Raw genomic sequence first — 20,204 nt, forward strand, 5'->3', positions numbered from 1 at the left:
GACAGGGGAGATGAACTGCCAGGACCTGGGTCAGGGATAACCCTTGCCTCAGCTGCTCCCCAAGCGTGGCCCTAGTGGTCCCCACAGGTGCCGTTTCGGAGCTACATCTGTGTCGAGCGGGGTGTGGCCGGGCCCGTGAAGCCAGAGGGTAGGGCTCTCTCTCCTCCCCACTGTGGGGTAGCCCCAGGAACACTCTAAGGGGCCCCAGAATCTGACTTGCCATTGACAAGAGGAGACAACAGGACTGCCTTAGTTTAGAGCTTGGCTGGCAGCAACGGGCACAAGCAGGGACAGCACCCCGAGGTGTGGGTGTGCAGCCTCCCCAATGGCCTTCTGAGGGCGCTGGGGCTCCCCAGGACTTGGGGTCCCTTCTGGTGCTCATTCTGCCCACGTTCCTTGCCTCTGCGTCTTTTCTGTGCTGGCTGCAGACAGAGGCTTACACGGTTCTGAGCTCACAGCCTCTCAAAGACCCGCACAGAAGGTAAATCGTCCCCACGTCCCCACACCATGCCACGCCGACGAGGACAGCCCTCCCTTCCCGGCACGACAAAGGGCAGAAGAGTTGCTCTGTCACTACAAAAACAGAGTAGGAGAATCACTCACTTCCCTGGGACCTGAGATCAGAACAGAACCTGCCTCCCAGGGTTATGGTGGGGGTGACTGAGCGAGTGGTGGCCCTGAGGTGCCTAGCGAGGGAGGGCACAAGGTCAGGCCTCCATGACCGTCGGACGTGTGAGCTCTGTATTTTTATTACTGCATGCTTGGCTGCGTGCAGACCTCCTGACGGTGTTCTACTCACGCCACCATGCTCCACTGCAAACGCACTGCCTGACGCTTGGGCAGACACAGCGTCACAGCGCAGACCCCTCTCCTTGCGAAACGCTGCCCGGGTGCGCACAGGCACCGCGCCGTACTTTACGATGTGCGTGTGAAACCACTGTATCATGTCCAATACAACCCATTATATCACGCACACACCTTACAACAGTCCACGTAGTTCTATATCATATGGTCCGCAGAGCCTACAGTATTCTGTCCAGAATACGTGATGCTGTACACACCCCAGCGTGCGTAACCTGCTACATACTACACACACTTTAGAATATTTGGTGTACAGGACACTTCTTATTGCCCTCAAATATTCTGCACACACAACGTGTCATATTATTCACATCTTAAAACATTCATTACGCATGAAGCCACTATGCGGTACCCACACCCTAATAATGTTCAGCACAGGAAACAGTTATATTTGCACACCTTGTGGTATTCCGTGCACACAGGCCTTACATTGTACACCCACCTGACACGATCACACTTACGGGGCACTACCCGGTGCCTCTCTAGTTCTATAGTTCCTGCTCTCTGGACAATATTCTGCACATTGGCACGCGCGACGTGTGCACCTCCAGAGTCTGCAGAGAAATACCCCACTTACTCTGTGCACAGATTGCCCTGTAACTGGGGAGAGGGTGCCCTCTCCTCCTGACTCTGACGCTTCTCCCCACAGTCTCCTGTCCCCAGGGCCGCATTTTCACCACAAACCTCCCACCCCTAATCCCCCACCGACGTCCGCAAGCCAAGAGGTTTCCTTTACTGCCAAACGCCCACCTTGGTCTGGGGCCCGGCCCACGCTACCTTCTGTCGCCTTTGGACGTCGCCGGGGAAGGGGTTCGAGGGAGCGGGGACGAGGGAGGTGCGGGCCGGCGCTAATGCAGAGCAGGGCGGTTGCCCTCGCGGTGGGTGGTCGGCGGCCGCCCCCGCCCCCGCCCGTGCCCGCGCTGCCGGCCCGGGCACAATCCGAGCTGGATCTGGTTCCCTGCTCGGGTTACGGCGCGCTCTCGGCCCGGGCGGCTTCACTTAAGCAATTAGCCAGTAAAAATACCTTGGGTTCGGGGAGTGGGAGACATGGCAGGCGTGTCTGTTTTTACACCCCCCTCCCCATTTTGGGGTTCCTGGCGCCGGCGCTGGAGCGCAGATTGGATTTGGGATGGGTGGGTGTTCTTGATAGATCTCTGCGCTAAGAGCAGAGAGCTGCCCGAATCCCTGTCTGCGTTTTCTCCGACAGTCCCTGGAGCTGGGCCCCTGGGGGTTTTGTTTGTTTCTGTCTGTTTGGAGAGCCTGTCTTTCTCTGCACAGTCTTGTCCAATCCTCCCAACAGCCCTAAGAAATAGACGCCATTATTCGTCCCATTTTTTAGGTGAAGACACTAAGTTACAGCGTGGGGATTACAGCTAACAACACTGTATCGTATACTTAAACGTTGCTAAGAGAGATCTTTTACGTTCTCACTCCCCCCCAAAAAAAGAAAAGAAAGAAATGGTAACTACGTGATGGGATGGTGTCATTTTGCAACATATAAACGTATCAAATCAACACTCTGCACACCTGAAACATACCCGATGAGTTAATTGTATCTCAATAAAGCTGGGGAAAAAAATCACCCAATAAATCCCACCCTCCCACTCCCTGCCAAAAAAAGACAAGGAACAAATGCATAAATGGCTTATGCAACATCACTACATAGTGGAGGCTGGATTCAAATTCGGACCACGATTGTGAGTCTGCACGTAGACAGTCTCTGCCCTGTGCTCCGGAGGCTTAACCCCCGGTCCTGCTCAGACCTGGATTTGTGTCCTGCCTCTGCAGGGTGACCTAGGACGTGAGGCAATGTCACTGAGCCCATCTGTAAAGGGAGGGATAATATTGACCTGGTAGGGTCATCTGTGAAGGTTAAACAAGTATCCTTGGGGTGTTTAACCACAGTCCTGGCTTCGTGGATGGGAGGTTGGGGATTCATGGGTGGGCTCCAGGCATTTGGTGAAACCTTGAAAATCATTCTACAAATGTCGCAGGTATCTTTCCTCTGGAAGGGGTGGGTGTAGGGTTTTAGTTTTCAACAGTTTATCAAAGGGATTCACAGCCCAGAGAAACACCAAGAACATCTGAGAGGCGTTTATAAGGCGTAGCTCAATACCGGGTGCATGGCCGGCAATCGATAAATCCTATTATCGTCATGTGTGTGTGGCGGTGGTTATTATTTTATCACCGTCAGTTCTCCAGTGGGTCTCAGGGCCCTTGAGCCTGGAATGCCAGGGGTAGGGGGCAACAGAAGCATCTCTAAACACCCCTCTCTCTCCACTCTCGGCCTGTAACGAGGCATCTGGGAGGGTAAAATTCGATGACAGTCAGCCCCTGGAGGCGGAGCAAACCACAGAGAGATGCTCGCTCGGCAGCGCTGGCCGACCCAGGCCAGGGCCTCGCTTTCTCCATCCCCCAAAGACAGGATCAGGAGCGACCTCTCAGGGCATCTTAAGAGGCGAGAGCTTAGTCTCCGGCCACCTGGGAAAGCCCTCCTTGCCATGGCTGTGGCTCTTTCCAGAACTGGGGGGGGGGGGGGACCTCCAAATCACACAGCTGGAACTCATTCCCCTCCACTTTACCTCCTGCCCCAGTGGAGATGCGGGGTTGGGGGAGAGCCTCTGTCTGCCGCATTCCTGAGGCTCCCAGGCCGTTCAGCCTCTCCCTGGGCACAGCAACTGCTGGCCTTCCCCGGCAAAGTCTATTCTACTGTTAGACCTCGGGGTAAGTGGAGGCCAGGCGGGGCCCTGACTCCACACTTCCTCCCAGGAAGGCCGGAGCTTTCCCACCCCAAAACACACAGGAGCCTGCAAAGGGAGCCGCTGAGAAACAGTGATGGGCAGGAGTGAGGGAAACTGATCTGTGGGTTAGCTGAAGACGGAATCTGTAGCCCTCTCCCAACTAGAGAGGGCCTAAGAGGGAAGGGGGCTACTGGAAAAAGGGGCCCCAACTTCATGCTCTATAGAGCCCCCTCATTTTGGAGCGTCCTGTCAGTGGGGGAGGAGCGAGAGAAAGGGAGGGGTTACTATCACTTTCTGGGAGCCTCGGGGCTTTGCGTTGCACCCCTCGCTGCCTTGGGAGTGGGGCAACCTCCCCCAATAGCCTCTCTTCTAAAGGCCAGATGTGCTCCCGGCAGCTGGTAGTAACGACCCCTTCTCGGGAACTTCCCTCCCAGCGCCGCGGGGCCTCCTACCCTGCAGCTGCCGTCTGGCGGGAAAAAAAAAAAGTGATGGAGAGAGAAATGTGAGATTGCGTGTGCGTGGACGTGTGCGCGCGCGAGTGGAGCGGCCGTGCGTGCGATTGCGTGTGCATGTGCGGCGGGCTGTGCGTGGGCGAACGCGCAGCGCAGGAGTGTGTGCACGTAACCGAAAGTGTGTCCTCGGCGGTGGGCAGGCCAGAGCGCTCGTGCAAGGGTTGGGGCGCCTGAGCTGTGTGAGGGGTGTTCTCTGACGTATGGAGGCCGAGGCTGTGCGCGGTGCTCAGGATGCCTGCGGTCGGTGGATGCTGGGTGGGCTCTGGGAAGTGGGAGTGGGTCTGCCAGCGCGCGTCTACCTGCGCGAAGACAACCGCACACGACGCGGTCACATCCCACACTCACCCTTCCCCTGCCGACCGACCCCTGCCTGCGTGCGGAGCCGAGGCCGGGGGAGCCGAGCGAAAGCGCAGCGCAGAGAAGCTGGCTTTCTAGTCTCCCGCGAGCGCGCTCCGCCAGGGCAGGCTACGCCGCCGAGACCCCCAGCTCCTCGCATGGACGTGCCAGGCGTCCCGAAGGCGACGAGGCGTCTACCGCCGAAGCTGAAGGCGTCGGAGCGAGGAGGGGCGTCAGCGGGTTGACAAGGAGGCCCGAGAAACCCGAGAGGCCGGTGGGCTTTGAAAAGCGCCGCGGGGCCACACTCCGAGCCCGGCACACGCCTCTCGCCCCAGCTCGCGCCGCAGCACGGCGTCCTGGCTCCTGGCGACGACCCGCGAAAACACCCCTCGCCTCCCTCCTCCGAAGTCTGCGAGCGAACAGCACTCACCTGGGTCCCCGCGTGCGGCGTTGCGCCCGGCTCCTGCGCCATCCTGCGCTCGGCGCCACCGTCCCCCCTACCCCGTCCTAGCCCGCACCCCAGCGCCGGGAGGTTGGCGGGGTAAGGCTGCGTGCGAGCCCCCCGCTGCGGGCAGCCCGGCGCGCGAGGGCCGCCCGGGCCCATGCTCCCCGCCCGCGCAGACTGCTTTCCGGAACCTGGCCTGGCGCTCAATGTCAGAGGCCCCCGCGGCGGCGGCAGGCCGAGCCCACAGGGGCATTAGGCCAACTCCCCCCGCGCACGCGGAATTCTCTATTATTATTATTAAAGAATCCCCCAGAATGTGTTTACGTTGAACCGTATAAACTTCCTGCCAGGGCCTTTACCATCTGCGAGAAATCGGAACCTGCTCTTGGGAAGCGGGGACACAGGGACTGCGGGGCCAAATAGGCGGGTTTTCAGTGTGTATGCTGGGGGGGGGGGTCAACTGAGTTATGTGTGAGCTCAGATCAGCGTGGCTAGTGTGCACATGAGTGGGAGTAGGTGCGAATTGAAGCTCCTGTGGGCCTTTTGTGTGCGCGTGAGTGAGCGCACGAGTGGGCACGCACATGCCTGAGCGCCGTGTGCGCGTGAGTGGGAACGAACGCGTGGGTGTGAGTTTGCACGTCTAAGTCTGCGAAATTTACCGGGTTTGCATGTGCATCAGTGTATGCATGTGTGTGCACGAGTGCACAAGTAAGTGAATGAGCGTGGCCGCCTGTTCGGGAAGCCCGTGAGATGTTGGTCTCCGCAAGGCCAGAGGTTCTCACTCGCTCCCCGAACAGCCTGCGGCGCCGGAGACAAAGCGGCAGCGACCCGCCCTGCGCTTTCGTTTTCCGCCCGCGCTCGGCTCCATCGGCTGCCCGCCCGCTCGCGCCGGGCTGGGCGAGTCCGAAAAGTCCCGGGCGCGGCGCAGTCCTTCCCGGGGCGGGGAGAGTGGGTAGGCGGTCCCTCGCGGGAACACACGCCCGCCGGCCGCGGGGACCCGTAGCCGAACCGGCTGCGTCCGCGATGGTCACGACCCGGCGGCCACGGCCGCCACTGCAGTTGCGATTTGCCACCGAGCAGTACGCGTCGGGGAAGGCCCGGGACCCGGGGTGCGTTTTCCTCCGCGCGGGCCGGGCAGGGAAGGCGGGGGGCCTGCGCGCAGCTGGGCTGAACCGCGGGCCGAGGGCGCTTTAACACTTGCTCGCCAGGTTGGTGGAGGCGGGGCGGGTTCTGCAGGCGGACGCTGGGAGGCGAAGGTGGGGGCCCTTTAAGCGCCCACCACCGCGGGGGCCGGAGGGGGGCAGGGAGGGGAGGGAACTCCTGGAGGGTCTTACGCCGGCCCGCGAGACGCCGCCGAGAGACAAGGCAGAGAGGGCGGCCTCGGCTGGAGTCGTGGAGCCGAGCGCCGCGGGTGGTGGGGATCGAGCGCTGCTCCCCGCGGGGGCGCACGGCCACCGGCCCGAGAGGTGGTGCCTCCCCCGCAAAACCGGTGGGGGGCTTCCTAGCGGCCTCCGCCCAGGCTGCAGAGAGCCTGCTCTCAGCCTCTGCTCGGCTCCTTCCCTTGTGGGAGGGCGAGAGGGAAAGAGGGAGGAGAGTAGGTGGGGGGAGGAGGCAGCTGGAGAGAGAGGGGGCTCTGCGCCAACCGCCCGCGGATCCATCAGCTCCTCGGGGAGGACGAGCGAGCGAGCGGGCGAGCGAGCGGGCGGGGGAGGGCGCGCCGAGGCTCGCTCGGGAGAAGTGGCCGCCGATGACGGCAGAGGTGCAGCCAGCCCCGCGCGCGCAGCCCCCTCCCCCTTGCCCTCCTCCCCCTCCCCCTCCTCTTCCTCCTCCTCCTCCTCCTCCCGGCTCGTCGGCGGCGCAGAGCAGCAGCGGCAGCGGCGGCGGCGGCAGCAGCCACCCGATGTCTTCGGCGCCCGAGAAGCAGCAGCCACCGCACGGCGGCGGCGGGGGAGGCGGCGCGGCCATGGACCCCGCGTCGTCCGGCCCGTCCAAGGCCAAGAAGACCAACGCCGGCATCCGGCGCCCCGAGAAGCCGCCCTACTCGTACATCGCGCTCATCGTCATGGCCATCCAGAGCTCGCCCACCAAGCGCCTGACACTCAGCGAGATCTACCAGTTCCTGCAGAGCCGCTTCCCCTTCTTCCGCGGCTCCTACCAGGGCTGGAAGAACTCGGTGCGCCACAATCTCTCGCTCAATGAGTGCTTCATCAAGCTGCCCAAGGGCCTCGGGCGGCCGGGCAAGGGCCACTACTGGACCATCGACCCGGCCAGTGAGTTCATGTTCGAGGAGGGCTCCTTTCGGCGGCGGCCGCGCGGCTTCCGAAGGAAATGCCAGGCGCTCAAGCCCATGTACAGCATGATGAACGGGCTCGGCTTCAACCACCTCCCGGACACCTACAGCTTCCAGGGCTCCGCCGGCGGCCTCTCGTGCCCGCCCAACAGCCTGGCGCTGGAGGGAGGTCTGGGCATGATGAACGGCCACTTGCCGGGCAACGTGGACGGCATGGCTTTGCCCAGCCACTCGGTGCCCCACCTGCCCGCCAACGGCGGCCACTCGTACATGGGCAGCTGCGGCGCCGCGGCGGCCGGCGAGTACCCGCACCACGACAGCTCGGTGCCTGCTTCCCCACTGCTGCCCGCGGCCGCCGGTGGGGTCATGGAGCCCCACGCCGTCTACTCAGGCTCGGCGGCCGCCTGGCCGCCCTCCGCCTCCGCGGCGCTCAACAGCAGCGCCTCCTACATCAAGCAGCAGCCCCTGTCCCCCTGCAACCCCGCGGCCAACCCCCTGTCCGGCAGCCTCTCCACGCATTCCCTGGACCAGCCGTATCTGCACCAGAACAGTCACAACACCCCAGCTGAGCTGCAAGGTGAGTGGGGAGGTTGAACTGTCCCAGTCCTGAGGGGAGCACATCTGTGAGTGCACTGCAGACCCAGCCCCCAGAAGCTGCTGACCGCCCTGGGCCACAGCCTGCGGCCACTTCTGTGCGGTGCCAAGCTCCCCAGGGTGCCTCTCAGCCCCACCTCCCCCCATTTGAGACGCGAGTGCAGCCTGGAGCCCCCAGTATAGACTAAGATGTCGTTTTCTCTCCTTTTCTGTTTCAACTCCCAGCTGCTGGCTGCCCCAGCCTGGTCAGGTAGGCCCCGTCCTCACCAAAAAGACTTATTAGACTCCAATATTCTAAGTCCCCTCAGGTCCCTTAGTCCCCTCACACCTCAGCAAGTTCCCAGGATGGAGCCAGGCCCAGCCCCGGACAGCTGGCTCACTCTCCCCACTCGCCCCAGAAAAGCTGCGGGAGAGCCGCCTCTGCTCTGAGCCGGGCAGGACGGAAGAGTTAGGCCCAAAGCCGGCCGGGCTGCACGCCTGCTCAGAGGCTCAGAGCCCGGCCTTTCAGGAATCAGGCCTCGGCCACGCGAACATTGAGTCGGGGCATTTTGTGGTGACAGAGGCAGAGAGGGGACCCGATCGAAGGTCAGAGTTGCAGGCCCCCCACACAGCCTGTTTCTCAGGAGCCAGGTTTTCAGGTCTCCAGGTACCGCCCCACCCCCAATCCTCCGAGAAGGAAGGTGCACAGCAATCTTCCCCTCTGAACCCTCCATCTCGGCACCCGCTAGCAGCCTTCTGGGCCTGGTTCTGAGAAGAGCTTGGAGTGATCCAAGCAGGGGCCTGCCAGGAGTCAGCTGTCAGCAGCCTGTGGGGGGAGGAGCCGGGCCTGGAGGCTGGAGGGGCCCTCTGCACCGGGTTGCCCGGCTTGGGCGGCTTCAAACTCCAGGCGGGCTCCAGCTGTCCCAGAGGCTCGGTTCTCAAAGGGCCCTTCCTCTGCAGAAGCCACCCTTGGCCCCCGTGTCGGCCCCTGCCGGCCTGGCTGGCTGCTCTGGGGCCACCGCAGCCTTTGGGGTTGGAAGGTGGCTGCCCAGCCCCAGGCACAGGCCCCAGGCTGCCCTGAAAGTGGAGGCCGCTGGACCTTCTCTGTTGGCGCATCTCGGCCCCTCTCACCACTTCCCCCGTCAGCCTCTGGAAGGCCCCGGCCCAGGCTCGGTGTCCAAGGTGGGAGAGGCCCAGCCAGCAGGCGCTCAGGGGAGCAGGGATCCTTGCCAGTGTCTGGGGATCTTCCCTTTGGGCGCCGGCCCTACGGAGACCGGGAACTCAGATATGGGGAGGCGCTGTGGAGGAGAGGCCTCCAGCCCTGCGCCCGAGCCGGGCAAGCCTGCCCCGTGCACCCCTCGGGCAAAGGTGCTTCTCCACCTGGAACTCTGGCCTCCGGAGGCTAACCCTTTAACGTCCCCTTTCCTGTCGCCCTGCCTTGCAGGCATCCCGCGGTATCACTCGCAGTCGCCCAGCATGTGTGACCGAAAGGAGTTCGTCTTCTCTTTCAACACAATGGCATCCTCGTCCATGCACTCAGCCGGCGGCGGCTCTTACTACCACCAGCAGGTCACCTACCAAGACATCAAGCCGTGCGTGATGTGAGGCCACAGCCCCCGGGGCCCTCCGGGCAGGGGCTGGCCGAGCACTGGGACTTCGGAACCCATCGCCAGAAACTGCTTTATTTTCGAGGTATAACCGTCGGCAGAAGAAAAGGGTTTGACCCCTCCCCGACCGGATTATTCGGGAAAGGAATCCCCGAGGCAACGACGGAGCCCCGCTGTCGGCACCTCCCCGCCACCCGCTCAACAGTTTCTTTAACATGGTGGTGGTGGGGCCTGATCTGACTGCAGCTGTTGAAAAATAAATATCTATTTTTGATCCTATTGAAACCGGCTGAGAAGGTGCTGTGTTGGGGAAAAACCCTCAACATCTAAACAAGCATTCTGCTGAGGTCTCTCCCCCTCTTCCCCTCCAATGGCAAAAGTCGGGGAAGGAGAAAGGCAAACGTGTGAGACCGTCATTATCAAATACTTTTATTTTTTGGTTGAGTATTTATCTTTTTTAATTTTTTTTGAAAGAATGTCTTGGAATGCGCGTCTCCTTTCAGAGCCATCTTTTGCAGGGAAGGGGGGGCAAGAAATCGCCTTCTCCCTCCCCACCTCAGAAGTCCTCCAACCAACCACAGGTGGATCCTTGTGCGAATAACTTGCATTTCTGAAGCCACTGCTCGTCTTAGGAAAGAAACCAGGAGCCCAGAAGCGGCGGCTCTCGGGCCTCTGCTGCCGTCCCCCTCCGCCTTCCTCTCCATCCTTCTCTTCAGTGTTTTTGGTTTGGTTTCTAACTTTATTTTGACTTTTTTGGTCGGTGTTTTTCTCCCGAGACCTGGCTGTCTCCTGATCTCTACTGTAAACCTTCTGGTGGGAGAGTGAGGAAAACACGGCGCCGCGGGGACCGGGAAGGCCCGCTGAGCGCTCGGATTCAGGATTGCGGTGACGCAGAAAGGTTAAGGCACTTTTAAAGAAACGATAGCAAGGCTCATCCTGTTATTTATTCTACTTTCTTTCCCTAATAATCGAAACACCGCATAGGCTCCTCCGTTTATCAGTATTAATGGTGTAACTTTGTTGGCAATATTTGCCGCGTAGATTTTTTTTTTAGGTATCCATTGTAAATTTGAAACTAAGTCCGATCTGTGTAAAGACAAATTTCCATATGTTTTATATAAATAAATAAATAAATATATATATAAAATGAAGGCCCCCCCCTTTTTTTTAGCATTTTGGCTGCTGGGGTGCAGCGTTTGTGACACGTATTTTAAATTTCCTTCTGCACTGTATAAAAATGACAATTTGAGGATGTTTTTGCCTTCTGTGTATTTTTTCCTAAAAAAGAACAAAAATAAAAATGTATAACATTTGTACATGGCCTTTAATATTGTATCAACTAGAAATAAAATCGCATGAGTATTTTATTGGGATTGGAGAATATCTTCCAAATACAGACAGAAACGAGCCTGGGATCTCCAGCCTTTTTTTTTTTAAAAAATTTAAAGTATGGATGATTCTTAATCCTTTTTTCTTCTTTTTTATTTCTTGGCTAATCCTTCTCTTTTCACTCTTCATTTCACGCTGAGGTGAAATCTGGACGAGAGTAACTCTTTTTCTTGGCTTCTGTTTTTTAAGAAGAGCCCTCTGCCCCTCGATATGTCGTTTCTTGTTTTAAAGAAATAAGCAAACGTTTAAAGAAAAACTATAGTTGTCCCTCCCCCAGGGAAAAAAACATATATATACATATATATATATGTATATACGTAAAATATTTTACACTTCTGTTTTGGCCACTCCAAGACCAATGAGAATTGTACTTTGAGTTTCAGACTTTACTGTTCCCATATTCTAGCTGTTATAAATCATGGAACACCTTTTAAGGTTTTTTTTTTTGGTAGGATTTTTTTTTTTTTTTGGTGCCCTGCACTTGGTTTTCCCCAATGGAGAAGCGAGTAAAATTTGAGCAGGAAAAAGGCTGTTGGTGGGAGAGCAAGGTGATAGGCATGTTTCCAATCTGCTTACATTTCCCCCTAAATCATTAGGGGAAAAATCCATTTTAAAAAGTCTGTCTCCCCTACTGACCCTCCTTCTATTCCAATTCCCAGCTACCTAGGAAAACAAACACAATAAAGTCACGTTGTCGGTGCAGCCGTTCAAGACCCACCACAGCTTCTCCGCGTCGTGGGGTCGTGAGCCTCTGAACCTGGTTCTTCTCAAATCTGACATTCTGGACGTGAGGGCAATTTCTCCGGTGCTCTGTTACATCAAAATTATCAATAAACTCGCCCAAGCAATTAATGCCCCAAACTAACAGCTGTCTATAAAACAGAGATAAAGGGCACAGGAAAAAGCCGGCGACTCTGTCCCTCGGGGTCTTGGGCGGCCGAAGCGGCGGGCCCGGGTCTCCTGGGCAGCGGGCGGGGAGCAGCTTCATGGAGGGCGGGGGAGGCACTGTCTTCCGGGGCAGAGGCCACCTCTCCGCACCCCCTGCCTCCCGTTGGTGCCCAGAACGGGGCCAGAGAAAAGCCCCCAGGCCTCCAGTGCAGGAACGTCGTGCTGGGGCTCCGGACAATCTTGGCAGGGAGGCAGGCGGGCAGGCGTGGGGCCCCCTGCTTCCTCCATCGGAGCCTGCGCCCCAATTAGGATGGAGGCTCCGGGGAAGTGGGGCTGATTAGGAGAAACCCAATGCCAGCCCAGTCGGCGCGCTCCCTGTCTTCTCGGGCAGCGTCTCCAGCCCCCGCACCCACTCCCTTGGCCCCTTGGTGCGCCCTGGTAGCACGTGGCTTTGGCGCCGCCGGACCAGAGTGGGGGATGGGGGGCGGCGGCGAACCCCGGTCTCCTGTTCATCTCCCCCGGAGCGCCTTCATTTCAGCAAGACCTCCCGGCGTGCTCACGTCCGGGCCAAGCCAGGTGGGACGCACCCAGAGGGGCCTGTGCAGGAAAACCAGCCCAGGGATCAGGGATGGGCCTGGCCTGCCTGGGGCCTGACCTGGAGCCTGGGGATGAGAGCAAAGTCCAGCCTTCCCCGCGGGGAGAGTGTGGCTCCAGGCACACCCGAAAGGGTCAGATTCTACAGGCACAATTGCCTCCACGCCCAGGACCAAGATTTCACGAAGCCGCCCGCTGCCCCCGCGCAAGACCACGCTCACTCGAGTCTTCCCCAAGGCCCATTTCGGCCTGGCTCGCACAGGGACCACGGGGATGAAGCTCCCACCCCCGGTGCCAACACAAAAGCGCGCACGGCTTGTGCAAGTTACCAGCTTAAAATGCAAAGGCGCTTCTGAGTCCGGTGCAAAATCACACGCCCTGGGTGCACGAGGGGTACCATTCTAGCGTAGGGGCATTTTCGAGAGAATCAATTCAAAAGTTCTGCACACATCTTTAGGGGGTTTGTCCTGGAACAACGCAGTCAAAATACCCCAAGGGTATGAATACTCCCCAAAACAATAGGCCAGGAGGTGGGGCAGCGGCCAGGATGTTCACGACAGGGCTTCTGTTCGTGGATTACACCTCCCGTGGCAGTTCTCTGCGCAGGGCCGACGGCTGGGACACAGCTGAACCTCGGCTGCAGGCCATCGCAGCCCCAAGCGGCAGCAGCAGCAGCGGCGCCTTGGCGCAGTGTCCCGGCTCCCCAGCCCCTGGCAGACGCGAGCTGCAGGCCTGGCGACCAGTCGGCACTCAGGGTGCGTGCTTCCGAAGGGGAAGTGCCTGCCTGGTCCTGCCGTTTTCTTTGCCCTTTGGGGCTGGAGGGCTAGGGACAGGGAGCGGAGTGGCTCCCCGCCTGCAGCTCTCCTGGAAGCAGTGCAAAGATGGAGCTAGAGTCCCAGCTCCAGCACCACTTGACCTGGGTGAGACAAGTTACCTCGGAGCCTCGGTTCTCCTCACCTCAGTGGTCAGCGAGGTGACACCTGCCAGGAGCAAGAGGACAGCCTAGCTCCAGGACGCCCAGCCAGGAATGGCTATGAGGTGCGCATTTCCTATCCTCCTCCCCTGGAGTGTGGGGTGGGTGTCAAACGAGTTGCAAGAACCCATATTCTACAAGGCCTCCTGCTCAGGGACTCGGGCAACCAGCTTGGGAACCAACCACTGGACGCCCCATCTTCCAGTATGACGCACCTGGACTTTCCCTCCGTTCCCAGGGAGAAGGAAGACGTCCCACTTGGCTCCAAAGATGGAATTCTAACGTGGGGCTGAGTCAGGAGTTGGGTTCCGATGTGGACCCTCCCCAGGATCTCCTAACCCTGCGCTCAAGGGCTTCACTCCTGAGGGTGGTTCCGAGTGCGGCCCAGGAACTGCCCTCAGCAGAAATACCAGGGGTGTCTGCTCACACTGCACGTGGGGGCAGGGGCAGGTGCTGACAGTCACTGGATTAGAATCTCTGGAGGTGGGACCCGGGAATCCACAGGCTCACAGATGTCCAGGTGGTCCTGATGGGTGCGAAGTTTAGAGTCTCTCGTCCAGCATTCTCTGGGCTCCTGAGAAAACCCCGGTGAAGGAGTCTCATTGTGGCCTCTGCTGCCCCCTCCCGCCCAGTGGCCCAGCCAGCTCGTGACCCTAAGCAGCAGCTGATGGGGGGCACTTGGCGCCCAGGCGAGCAGACGCGGGGCTCGGGTTTGTGCAGGAGGCGCCTTGCACTGGCCACGCGGCCGTCCTCTCTCCACACCACCTCTGTCCACCTTCTCGGCAGCCCTCTCAGGCAGGTCCTACAACTTACTGCTCTCGACTCCAGATTCAGAAATGAGCTCAGAGAGGTTAGGGGACTTTATCAAGACACTGCTGGTAAGAGGTGGAATTTGGACTCAGACCCAGGACTTTCTGACCACAAAGCCCATGTCCCTAACCACTGAGCCCCATGGCTCCTGGACACCCATTTTCCTCCAGCCATGAGGCCTAGTGATAAAAGAGGGAAGCTGAAGTGTGGTCCGTGACCCAGCCTCTGCCAGCCTCCTGCCTCCGCCGGGGAGATGGCAATGGTCAGGGGCAGCACAAGGGACTGGGGTCCCTCTGATCCCCCTGCCTGCATCTGGATTGGGGGGGGAGGTCCTCCTAGCAGCCCCAGCTCAGACCCCTGACTTTCACCTCCTCTCTGGGACAGTGGACCTGGTTTTCGTAGGTTCCCACCACGGACCTCCACGAGAGATCCCTTCACTTCCTTGCGCCCCTCAGTCCAACGGAGAAAAACTCAAACAAAAGATGAAGCTCAAGGAAGAGAGGCCAGCTGGGGCAGCATATGTGGCTGTGCCCTCCTGCTCTGCCTCTGGAATCTTCTGGGTACCAAGAGCTCAGAGTTCTGGGCTGTTTTAAGGAGGGAGGCCCTTGTTTAGCATCTCCCACTGGCAAGCCACATCCACTCACGATGGCGCACTGACATTGTGGGACCGAGACAAATCATGGGCCCTTAACTGTATTGATCTCTGTGCTCTGGGGATAGGCAGGGGAAGAGGGACGACTGACTCTGCAAGTGCAAAATACCATTGGCACGAAACACAGGACAGAGGAGGCATCTGGCACAGATTCACTCATTCAGGGACACTGAGTACCCACTGCCCTCTGCCATCGGGTCAGACAAGATTCAGCGGCTGACACACCCCTGCTGACACGGGTCAACAGCACCAGGATACTTGGGGTCGGTCGTGTCAACACCCTAAAGAGGCAACGTCACCAAGGCCAAGGCAACCCAAGCCCCCAGCGGAGGCAGAAGGCTGGTGCTGTTCAAGACCCCCGTGTGGGCGTGGCCACCAAGGTCCCCTCCGACTCCTACAGCACGGGCTGTCTGAGGACGCCGAAGGGTGAGCCTGTCCAGAGCGGACAGAGGCGCTGGGGCCGGTGCAGACTGTGCCCTGCAGCTGATTTCCTGCAGTTCACTGTGTCAGTGGGGTGGCAGCCCAGGGAGAAATGCTGCAGCTGGAGAGTGGTCTGAGGAGTAACGGTGGTGATAAGCCTCCCCAGGCTTATGTCATTAAAACCACGGCATCACACCAGGGAGGAGGCACGGGCTCCGTGAACCCTGCTGTGTCAGGGCTCACGACCACGGGGCATGCCGGGCCCTCAGATGTCCCCTGGAAAAGGAGACAACGTTTCTGCATTTGGAAATTTCCACCAAAGCCAGCCCCATAGTTCAGCACACCGTGTTTCTGGGTCCTGCTGTAACACCTTTGCGTGGTCACAGCTTGGGGTGAAGCAGGGAGGGCTGGGCCATCTCTGTCCAAATGGTCAGAAGCCTTCCCTGGGCAGAGAGCTCGGGGCAGGGGACCCTCCCTGGGAGAGGAGGCAGCCTAGCACCTGAACGGTCCCAGGGATTCCGCCCCTGGCTGTTTCTGAGGGGGCAGCGCCACCTGCTGTCCACCTCGCCGTTTTTGTTGGGATAACAGCAGGGACCCACTGAGGAAAATTGATTTCACCTGAACGTGGACAGAGGCTGTGCACAGAGGCTGTGCACAGATAAACCTGATTCTGATGTTTCAGGGTCTCTGACCTTTGTTAAAGTGCAGCTGGCGTTTTTTGGGAGACAGCTAAACTACATGAATTTAGTCTTTTCCTAATTACACAAATGATAGGACTTATTTAAAATAAAATAAATAAACTGTAGAAAGGTGAAAGGAAGAAAGCAAACATGGCTTCAAACCCACCCCTCGAGACAGCGTGTCGGCTCCAGGAGACGTCTCCCTGCACACACGGAGACCTGCCGACCCTGGAAAAGCAGGCGATGAGCCCAGGATTGAGACCCTGGGAGTCAGAGAGCCCGAATCTGAGTCCCAACTCCACTGCTTCCCAACTGTGAGCTCGGGCCGGTGCCTCCCCACTATGCCTCAGCTTCCCCATCTTTAAAATGGGGGTGATGGTAGGAGAACTCCTCGCAAAGGATTAAGTGATTAGAAAATGTATGAAGGGCTTACAAGTGAAGAAACCGAGAGGGCAAGCACTCCACCTGAGGTGGCACAGCAAGGGCCCGTCGGAGCTGGATTCACTGCCAACCCTGGCGGGTGTGGCTTCAACACCACGTGCCTCCACCACTAAATCAATTGTCTCTGGTGTCCCCATGGGCCACCCTGGCTCCCAGCTACCTCGGAGGCCTGTTGGTAGTCAAGAGATGATGACGGACAGGCTTCTCCCTTGATGGTGGGGAGAGGCCCTGGGACTGAAGGCCAGCTCTGCTGTGTGACCTGAACAAGTCAGATAACCTCTGGGAGCCCCATCTTTCTCACCTAGAAAATGGGAACGTAACAACACCTGCTTCATGGGATTCTTCTAAGGGTTGAGTTAATCCACCCTCCGAGGCAGGCAGGGATGTTTAGTTTGCTCACAACTCGGCACTTCAGGGTCTGAGTTTATTGCTTCCCAAACATCCAAAGTGCAAAATGTCCACATTACATGGTCACATGTCAGCTCCCATTATAACTTTTGTGATTTATGGACGTCGGAAATAAAGAATTCCATTCACAAGAAGAAATCCTGCCCCACTGGAGGAACAGGAGTGTGGGTTCCGCTATTCAGAAGTCTCTGCTTGTTTGAAAGAACGCCCAGGCAGTCTCCAGTGAAAACCTAGGATGATGACAAGGCCTGGCAAAGCAAGTGGGACTCACAGGGGAGGGCGTGGTAGGGGACAAGAGGGGCTCTGCCACGCACCGGGGAACAAGCCAGCACAACTCGGTGCCTCAGCTGCCTCATCTACACGTGCAATAAAATATGGGGCTATTTCAAGCAACAGACGGAAAGCTGGCCTGGTGACCCTCAGACTTAGGGCTTCCAACAGGGGCAGCTACCTAGTGACGTGCAGATCAGAACTGAAGGCAGCAGGACAGATGCAACGCAGAGTGGACAAAACCCACCGCCCCCTGCCTGGAGACTCTCCTGCAGGCTCCTGAACCGAGCAGCCCCAGCCCCAGGGGTGTCTCTGCCATGTGTGCACCTGGGGGTATCACCCCACCCTGCATCTCTCTTCTAGAAAATGACCCCGTTTTGTGTGCCTCTTTCTACCTTAGGTGGCAAGGTGAAGGTGACCCACAGTGAAAGAAGACAGATAACTCTGGCCTAGTCTACAATCAGCTACAACCCGACTCCTGGCTTCACTACCAAAGCTGGGGGACTGTGGGCCAGTTACCCATCTGTTACCCGCTTCTCTCAGAAGCGACTGTGAGGGTCAGGTGAAATCACACACTTGCGCATCTATATAATTTGTATTTCTAAATTGTATCTTCAGTAATATATGTGTATTTATAAATGCATCATATAATTCACATAGTAACATTGTTATAAATGAAATTATGCCACTGACTATTAATAAAGAACAAATCACCCTCTAAACTTAAAGCAGCAGAAAGGATTCATTTCACTCCTGACTGCAGTCTGGGCAGGGCGCAGTGGAAACAGCCCTCGTCTGCTCCAGGAGGCATCAGCTGAGACGGCTCACCTGGGCTTGGGGACCGACTTTCAAGGTGGCACACCCACGAGGACGGTGAGGTGGTGGTACGCACTCCTCTGCTAGGCCCTGGCCCAGGCAACTCGGGCTTCCTCACAGCGTGGGGACCAGGCTCTGAGGACAAGCGTCCCGAGAAGATGAGGGGGAAACTGCCAGGTCCTCAGCCTCCGCGTGCCAGCCAGCAGTGTACACCCAGCTGCCCCAGGGCCCAGATCCACGGGGATCTGCACAGACCCCTTCGCTCAATGGGGCTGCTGAATAACCTTGGGCTAACACTTCACAACTTCCACAGCATTTTAAACAGCTCAATAAATTTGAGCCATTACCATCAGGAGTGAAGACAGAAGACCGTATCACCAGAAGACAGAAGCCAACCCAGCTGAGGTCGGCACCCCACTCTCAGCTGCAGAACAGCTGGGGGCTCAAGTAGGCAGCGCCCGTTAAAGAATACTGCGGGAGGTGACTGTAAATTCACCTACACACCAATCTCTGCTTCCTGCTTTTATGTATGGAGTTTTGTGTCAGACTTATCTTGAAGACAGACTTCCCCAGGATAGCCCTGCCCCACCCCACCCCCTAAAAAAACCCATTTTGAAAATGACTAGAGAGTCCACAGTATCTACTGTATTTGGAACATTGGTTGGGTTAGATCCAGATACAGGGTAAGTGAGGTTAGCAATGCCCATTCAGCTCTTTCTGCTGAGTGCAGGGGGTGTGAGAGGCAGAAGCGAAGTTTTGGAAGAGTCCTCTGCAAGCCAGGTGCTTCCTGGGAGCCTGTGGGGGGAGGCAGGTGGTGAGAGGTGGCAATGCTCCCCAGGAAAACAAGAGGTGAAGGGAAGGATCCTCAGTTTTGCTCCTTTGGCAAAAAGGCAGAAAGCTTCACCTCGTAGCGATCGTCTGGCCCCAGTTCCTTAAAATCCAGGGCAAAGCCTTCTCAGGCTCGGCCAGTAAGGGTGCTGGGATGGATTGCTGATGTCTGCTGTGGGTGCGGGTGTGGACGGAGAGCTGGATTTGCCCCATGTTTACCATCCCTGGACCCGATTACTGTTTCTTTTTAAATGTTGCTCTCATCTGACATTTTATCTTCTCGCCAATATCTCTTCACCAAACATAAACTCTTTTGGGGTTTTAGCTACATGGGCTCTCTTTTCTTGGGTAGTTTTATTCTCAGCCTTTTCTATTTGCAGTCTTGTGTCACCGTGTTTCTTTCTCCTCATGCGGCATCTGGGGGAGGTCTGTGTGCGTCGCTGGATGGGAACCAGGAAGGCAAAATGATGGCCGAAGGACAATGGGAGGGCAGGCCTACAGGACCCCTCCCCTAAGAGTCTAGGAGGGCTGGCTCCCACACGTCCTGGCCGCTTAGGGGCTGCTGGCTGAGTTGGGGAGGGTGGGGTGTGAACAGCGCTATCCCTGCTCCTCTGCTGGTAGAGAAAGTACAGTCAACCCTTGGTATCTGTGGGGGACTGTTTCCAGGAGCCTCCGTGGATACCAAAATCCACCTATGCTCAAGTCCCTTATATCCAGTTGTGTAATACAGTCGGCCCTCCACATCCATGGGTTCCACATCCAGGACTCAGTATTTGCAGTTGGGTGAACCCACGGTTGGTGCAGAACCCGCAGGTGTTGAGGGCCAACTGTCATGTAGAGAAGCCGGCAGGGTTCCTGGGGCAGAGGCCAGGGTCCAAGTACCCGCTTTACCTCTGCCTGGGTCTGGAGCCCCGAACAAGCCCATTGCACTTTCTGAGAGCAGCTGTTTCCATTTGTAACAGTCACCCAGTCCAGAGGCCGATTTTAGAAGTAGGAGAACATGTTGTAAAGCTTATTTATCTTAACATTCCCCAAACGACTTAAGTAATACTAAATAAAATCATTTATGCATAGTGACAAATTTTAGAAAAGAACACACAGAAATTTCGATGCTTAAAAACACTGGTGAATGCCGTCGCTTGGAGAAGCGTCCCGCAGACAGCTCATCCTGGACGGCTCGTTTGGATTCCATACCCACCAAAACCTGACATTCCAGGAGAGGACCAGGAGTAAGTTCCTCCTTAAATTCAGGGCCCCGCCCATCCTTTGCTAACCCAACATTAGAAAACATTCTTTTATTATTTCCAAATTCCTTCATTTTTATGTTTAGATATTTAATTAGCCTGGAATTTATTTTTACGTGTGGTACGACTTAGAAGTAAATCCAAGCTGCTTTATTCACCCTTCAAAACAACAAATCTAGAGGAGGTCCTATCACTATGCCCACTCACAGTTGAGCACGTGGAAGTTCAGACAGGAGGTACCAGGCAGCAGCAACACTGATGCTCTCGGCCGAACCTGTGTGATTCTGAAGCTCATGCTGTTAATCCTAGCTACGTTTTACAACTGCACAGAGGAGAGACTGGACGTAAATCAGAGGCAGTGTCAAGGCTGCTTAAGTGGTGGAGTGAGGGGTGACACTCTTTGTACTTCTGATATCCCCAAATTTC

General features: G+C 57.4%; 1 protein-coding gene across 1 annotated transcript; it reads left to right on the forward strand.

The window, feature by feature from the left end:
* The first annotated feature begins 6,213 nt into the window (after window positions 1-6,213).
* Window positions 6,214-10,678, forward strand: FOXF1 (forkhead box F1). Its single transcript, XM_060131045.1, has 2 exons — window positions 6,214-7,762; window positions 9,203-10,678. The coding sequence occupies exons 1-2, from the start codon at window positions 6,643-6,645 to the stop codon at window positions 9,361-9,363; spliced, it is 1,281 nt and encodes a 426-aa protein (XP_059987028.1). The 5' UTR covers window positions 6,214-6,642; the 3' UTR covers window positions 9,364-10,678.
* Window positions 10,679-20,204: the final 9,526 nt, after the last annotated feature.

Source organism: Lagenorhynchus albirostris, chromosome 19, assembly GCF_949774975.1.
Source record: "Lagenorhynchus albirostris chromosome 19, mLagAlb1.1, whole genome shotgun sequence".
NCBI classification, from domain to species: Eukaryota; Metazoa; Chordata; class Mammalia; order Artiodactyla; family Delphinidae; genus Lagenorhynchus; species Lagenorhynchus albirostris.

What these genes read in the sequence shown, in the direction of transcription:
- FOXF1 (XM_060131045.1), top strand. Translation starts at nt 6,643, where the DNA reads ATGACGGCAGAGGTGCAGCCAGCCCCGCGCGCGCAGCCCCCTCCCCCT. An exon ending in CACCCCAGCTGAGCTGCAAG is followed by an intron (nt 7,763 to 9,202) that starts GTGAGTGGGGAG and finishes CCTGCCTTGCAG; the next exon opens with GCATCCCGCGGTATCACTCG.